Source organism: Galeopterus variegatus, unplaced genomic scaffold (assembly GCF_000696425.1).
Source record: "Galeopterus variegatus unplaced genomic scaffold, G_variegatus-3.0.2 Scaffold11223, whole genome shotgun sequence".
Classification (NCBI taxonomy): Eukaryota; Metazoa; Chordata; class Mammalia; order Dermoptera; family Cynocephalidae; genus Galeopterus; species Galeopterus variegatus.
In genome coordinates, this window is record NW_007737334.1 from 34,944 (window position 1) to 42,019 (window position 7,076).

The 7,076-nt window shown below is 41.0% G+C and overlaps 1 protein-coding gene across 1 annotated transcript in view; it reads right to left on the reverse strand.

Moving 5' to 3' along the window:
- Positions 1-7,076, reverse strand: part of LOC103610482 (multidrug and toxin extrusion protein 1-like) — a gene marked incomplete at its 3' end in the record, with an annotated part of 34,163 nt that overhangs the window by 12,359 nt on the left and 14,728 nt on the right. The window contains 1 exon segment of the mRNA XM_008594642.1: positions 3,777-3,846. Coding sequence (XP_008592864.1) covers positions 3,777-3,846 — 70 coding nt within the window.

Below are 7,076 nucleotides of genomic sequence, written 5' to 3' on the forward strand. Positions count from 1 at the left end.
CTTCATTTTATGTTGACCTTAGTGTCTGGTGAGAGGAATGGGTCTAGTTTCATTCTCCTGCATATGGATATCCAGTTATCCCAGCACCATTTGCTGAAGAGGCAGTCCCTACCCCAGTGAATAGGCTTGGTGCCTTTGTCAAAGATCAGATGGCAGTAAGTGTGTGGGTTGATTTCTGGATTCTCTATTCTATTCCATTGATCAGTGTGTCTGTTTTTATGCCAGTACCATACTGTTTTGGTTATTATAGCTTTGTAGTATAGTTTAAAGTCAGTTAGTGTTATGCCTCCAGCTTTATTTTTTTTGCTCAGCATTGTAAAGCTTGATTTTATAAAACACAAAAAACATTTTTAAGAGTTCTCTATCACAGGGAATTAAACAGTAGAAATATCCATATCTGCATAGGTTCAAGTTATGTAAATTAAAATCAAGTAATTGAGGGGCTGGGCCGTGGCTCACACAGGAGAGTGTGGTGCTGACAACACCAAGTCAAGGGTTAAGACCCCCTTACCGCTCATCTTTTAAGAAAAAAAAAAAATCAAGTAATTGGAAATGTATTCAATACGGAACTATACAATAAAATAAATGGCAAAAGAACCTAGTACAGCAGTATTTCATTACTTGCGGATTATTATTAGTTACTTTCAGGATCTAAACAAAGATTTTGAATATTCAGATTTCTTTTGCTGTATTTTATGTTTCAATATCTCCCTACCTACACTCTGAGTCAAGTTACTTAATCAAAATGTCTGATTTAAGAAAGCATTTAGCTTTATAGCCCAAGTTTTTCCATCTACAGTTACCTCCTTCAAGGAAAGTGGCAGTACAATGCTGATGAAATCTGCTGGTTCCTTTTGGAAAATGTGCAGTAAATTCATTATGTCAACCTATGGTAAGTCAAACAGGTACCCCAAAAAATGGAACAATTACACACAGTTCAGTAAAGTATAATGTTGGTTTTCTTCATCTAAATATTAACCAGTGAAATAAAACATATCAACTAAGTTGACTTGGTTTCAGGAAAACCGTCTTTGAGAACTACGATCCATTATCTTCCTCACTGACAGGGATTTGCAGGTGCCACACTGTTGGCTTGGTGACTGTCATAGCAAATGCATGAAGACAGACTTGCTCAGAATGGGCCTGAGCTGTGGTTCTGACTCTGCTCATCTTCCAGGTGCCCCCAATGCTTTGTCTGTGTAAATTAGCAGATCAGATGAACAGGAAACTTCCAACATGGCAGAAGCGTCGCCATCGCTATGGTCTGTCACTGAACAGGTTTCTTCCTAGACAGGAAGGCCTCTTCTGAGGCTTTCCCTGGTGCAGTGTCATATTTTGCAGTCTTGTCACAGTATCAAATTGATGTCTTTCCAGGTCCTCACCACTTTTAATATTTGAGATGACTGCCACCAGGTTCTGAAACAAACACCTGGATGACCAATCTTTAATTATTCCACCACATCATTAGGTATTTTGTGAGCTTGTGATCAGTCATGACCAGCAAGGTGAGTCCATATTTTTGCACTAAAGTTTCATGCTGATGTAAAATGTTGTTGATGCCAAATGAGAAGAACTGGGCCACGATTTTGGCGCTCCCGTGCAGGTGACACCCTGCTCCCGGGACAGCTGCAGCGCCACGGCCAGGCTCATGACTGCCACGGCTCCCACGGCAGCTCCCGTGGCAGCTCCCTGCTAAACGTGTCCTCTCACAATTTTTGAAAAAATGTGAGCATAGTCCATTTGATCAACATAGGCAAATCAAATTATCTGGTAACTGCCNAATAATGTATCGTATGCAGGTACTACTCGACCTACAATGGGATTAAGTCCCAATAACCCCAGTGTAAATTGAAAATATCACGAGTCAAGTGAATTTCAACTGTCTCACCATAAAAAAATAAGTAATTGAGGTGAGGAACATGTTAATTAGCTTGATCTAATCATCCCTCATGGAATACATATATCAAAACATCACATTGTACTCCATAAATGTATAAAATTATGATTTGTCAATTAAAAGCAGTATTAATAAAAATATAATACACATAAATAAAAAAATATAATATAAAAAAGGGAATGTAAAGTATCTTCTTAATATTTTATATTGATTGCATGTTGCAATAATAACATTTTGGATATATTGTATAATATATCATTTTACTCAAAAAATATATCATTTTACTCATAATATATCATTTACTCAAAAAAAACAGACTCCTCTAATATTTCTATTAGCTATGTTCTTGGCAAATCTGAAATATGAATAATGCCAGAAATTCAGCTAAATAATTTTCTGCACTGTGATGCAAACCCAATGAACTTTCGCAATTCCATTATTTGAACATCTCCTGTATTTTTAATTAAAATATTATTAAACTTGAGGGCTGGTGGGTTAGTTCAGCTGGTCACAGCACTGTGTTATAATGGCAAGGTCGAGGGCTCTGATCCCCTTACCAGCCAGCTGCCAAAAAAAATTAATTTAATTAAACATTATTAAACTTGAGAAAAATGTACAACTTAATGGTACATACTGGACCAGAAGTTCCCTGTAGGTATCTGATGAGCACTGGCCACCTCTGAGCCACCAAAGTACTGATGGGCTAAAACGAATTAAATCAGTCACTGCTTCACCCCAGAGATAACATTCAAGTTTCAGTATAATCATGCGTTAACTGCCAATGTAGTCCAAATCATTATTTTAGAAATTGAAACTGGGCAGTCATTTATTTCCCTACTTTTAAAAATGATTCGCTCTGGTAATGTTAGATCCTGTGAATTAAGTTCTTTCCTGCTAGTGTAGTAAGTGATAATGAAGCCCCACCCACCCACCTTCCTTGTGTACTGTCCATCACTTGTGTGTCCTTATCTGCACCAGGGGGGAGGTGGGGCGTGTTGCCCTCCCTGAGGCCACAGAGGGCCTTGTGCTAGGGTGGATCCACCGCCAGGAGCCCCAGCCACGCCTTCCCTGCCTTCCCCCAAACAGTCCAGGATGCCAGGTGCAGGACGGGGTGCTGGACGGCGTCAGCCCTGCAGACTCACTCTTAAGGTCTCCCTGCACCAGAGCTGTCACTAAAAGAACAGGTCCACAAAAGGGATGTTTCCAAATGCTTCTTTGGTGGTCCCTGCTGTCACCTCCTTTGAAGAAGTGATGACTCAGTGCTGGGACATGAATAGAAGGGGCATCTTGTCGTGCTCAAGTGTGTCACTGTGGAAGATCGCCCACAGGGCATAGCGAGCAGCGTGACCACAGGGCCTGGGGCCCCTGGCCAGAGCTGTAGACAACGTCCTCTCCCCTCCCTGCTCCCTCTGACAAGGCACAGAATGAATGTGGGAAAGCTCGAGTTCCAAAGTCCACGTGCTTGTCCTGGGCCCTGGGAAGGTTAAGGCTTACCAATCACTCCGAGCTCGGTAGCAAACATCAGCGCGATCCCGATGGGGAGACTGACCACATAATACCCGATGGCATTAACGATGGCTCCAACTTTCTGGTTCCCAGTTCCCCTCAGACTGCCACTGCTCGTGCACTGTGGGCAGACCACGTTCTGGTCAGTGAGAACCACACCAGTGCTTCCAAAGGACTCCCATCCCCTGAGCACGTGCCATTCACAGGCCTCTGACCTAAAAACCCATGCCATGTGACAGTACTCTTTTAAACTGAATACGATTTCAATACTCAGTATTACCACCTACCCTAGCCCCTCTTCTCAGTGGAAATTTACCATCACCAGAAGAAATACATCATAAAAGTGCTTAAGGGAATAGTGCATAATACGTACAGCAAGACTTTCGAAGAGGTGGGATACAGCATAGATGGGAACCACCTGAGCCACCAGAGTGATGATGTCTCTGTTAGGAAATAAGAGCACATGGTCACTAGCAAAAGGCAAACGTGTGGCTCCGAGGTGATGGGGCCCTTCTTCTGCCGCAGCTCAGCGAGGTCGGCCCTCACATGTGACCGATGCACACGGGCATCGCAGCCTACTCAGGGACACTTCTGCTTCTGCGTGGCCTGTAGAGGAAGCCAACTGCACACTGTGTCTCACAACTTTTTTTTTAAACATACAAATTTAACTTTATTTCCTCATTTTAATTTAAAGCTTTATTTTATTTTTTTATTTTTATTTTTTCATTTTTGCAAGGCATTTATTTCTTTTTTTTTTCCTTTAAATTTTTATTTTGTCAATATACAATGTGGTTGATTATTACGGCCCATCACCGAAACCTCCCTCCCTCCTCCCTCTTCCCCCTCCCACCCAAGAATGTCCTTTCCGTTTGCTTGTTGTAACAACTTCAAAAAATTGTAGTTGTTATATCTTCTTCCCCAACCCCCCAGTTTTTTTGTGTGTGTGTATGTGAGTGAATTAATTAATTTATTTTTAGCTCCCACCAATAAGTGAGAACATGTGGTATTTCTTTTTCTCTGCCTGACTCGTTTGACTTAATAGTATTCTCTCAAGGTCCATCTATGTTGTTGCAAATGGCAGTATTTCATTCATTTTTATAGCTGAGTAGTATTCCATTGTGTAGATAAACCACATTTTCCGTATCCACTCATCCAATGATGGACATTTGGGCTGATTCCAGCTCTTGGCTATTGTGAAGAGTGCTGCAATGAACATTGGGAAACAGGTATACCTTCGACTTGATGATTTCCATTCCTTTGGATATATTCCCAGCAGTGGGATAGCTGCGTCGTATGGTAGATCTATCTTCAGCTGTTTAAGGAACCTCCAAACCATTTTCCATAGGGGTTGCACCATTATGCATTCCCACCAACAATGTAAGAGAGTTCCTTTTTCTCCGCAACCATGCCAGCATTTATCTTTCAGCGTCTTTTGGATTTTAGCCATCCTAACTGGGGTGAGATGGTATCTCAGTGTGGTTTTGATTTGCATTTCCCGGATGCTGAGTGATGTTGAGCATTTTTTCATATGACTGTTGGCCATTTGCATATCTTCTTTAGAGAAATGCTTACTTAGCTCTTTTGCCCATTTTTTAATTGGGTTGCTTGTTTTTTCCTTGTAAAGTTGTTTGAGTTCCTTATATATTCTGGATATTAGTCCTTTGTCAGATATGTATTTTGCAAATATTTTCTCCCACTCTGTTGGCTGTCTTTTAGCTCTGTTAATTGTTTCTTTTGCTGTGCAGAAACTTTTCAGTTTGATATAGTCCCATTTGTTTATTTTTCCTTTGGTTGCCCATGCTTTTGGGGTCATATTCATGAAGTCTGTGCCCAGCCCTATTTGCTGAAGGGTTTCTCCTATATTTTCTTTAATAAGTTTTATTGTTTCAGGGTGTATATTTAAATCCTTAATCCATTTTGAGTTGATTTTAGTAAATGGTGAGAGATGTGGGTCTGCTGAAGAGGCAGTCTCTTCCCCAGTGTATAGGCTTGGTGCCTTTGTCAAAGATCAGATGGCTGTAGGTGTGTGGGTTGATTTCTGGATTCTCTATTCTATTCCATTGATCAGTGTGTCTGTTTTTATGCCAGTACCATACTGTTTTGGTTATTATAGCTTTGTAGTATAGTTTAAAGTCAGGTAGTGTTATGCCTCCAGCTTTATTTTTTTTGCTCAGCATTGTAAAGCTTGATTTTATAAAACACAAAAATCATTTTTAAGAGTTCTCTATCACAGGGAATTAAACAGTAGAAATATCCCTATCTGCATAGGTTCAAGTTATGTAAATTAAAATCAAGTAATTGAGGGGCCGGGCCGTGGCTCACTCAGGAGAGTGTGGTGCTGACAACACCAAGTCAAGGGTTAAGACCCCCTTACCGCTCATCTTTTAAGAAAAAAAAAATCAAATAATTGGAAATGTATTCAATATGGAACTATAAAATAAAATAAATGGCAAAAGAACATAGTACAGCAGTATTTCATTACTTATGGATTATTATTAGTTACTTTCAGGATCTAAACAAAGATTTTGAATATTCAGATTTCTTTTGCTGTATTTTATGTTTCAATATCTCCCTACCTACACTCTGAGTCAAGTTACTTAGTCAAAATGTCTGATTTAAGAAAGCATTTCGCTTTATAGCCCAAGTTTTTCCATCTACAGTTACCTCCTTCAAGGAAAGTGGGAGTACAATGCTGATGAAATCTGCTGATTCCTTTTGGAAAATGTGCAGTAAATTCGTTACGTCAACCTATGATAAGTCAAACAGGTACCCAAAAAAATGGAACAATTACACACAGTTCAGTAAAGTATAATGTTGGTTTTCTTCATCTAAATATTAACCAGTGAAATAAAACATATCAACTAAGTTGACTTGGTTTCAGGAAAACTGTCTTTGAGAACTATGATCCATTATCTTCCTCATTGACAGGGATTTGCAGGTGCCACGCTGTTGGCTTGGTGACTGTCGTGGCAAATGCATGAAGACAGACTTGCTCAGAATGGGTCTGAGCTGTGGTTCCGACTCTGCTCATCTTCCAGGTGCCCCCAATGCTTTATCTGGGTAAATTAGCAGATCAGATGAACAGGAAACTTCCAACATGGCAGAAGCGTCGCCATCGCTGTGGTCTGTCACTGAACAGGTTTCTTCCTAGACAGGAAGGCCTCTTCTGAGGCTTTCCCTGGTGCAGGGGGGGGGGGTGCAGTCTTGTCACAGTATCAAATTGATGTCTTTCCAGGTCCTCACCACTTTTAATATTTGAGATGACTGCCACCAGGTTCTGAACCGAACACCTGGATGACCAATCTTTAATTGTTCCACCACGTCATTAGGTATTTTGTGAGCTTGTGATCAGTCATGACGAGCAAGGTGAGTCCATATTTTTGCACTAAAGTTCCACACCGATGTAAAATGCTGTTGATGCCAAATGAGAAGAACTGGGCCACGATTTTGGCGCTCCCGTGCAGGTGACACCCTGCTCCCGGGACAGCTGCAGCACCACGGCCAGGCCCACGACTGCCACGGATCCCACAGCAGCTCCCGTGGCAGATCCCTGCTAAACATGTCCTCTCACAATTTTCTGAAAAAATGTGAGCATAGTCCATTTGATCAACGTAGGCAAATCAAATTATCTGGTAACTGCCCACCCCCAAAATAAAGTCTGGATCATGTTTTC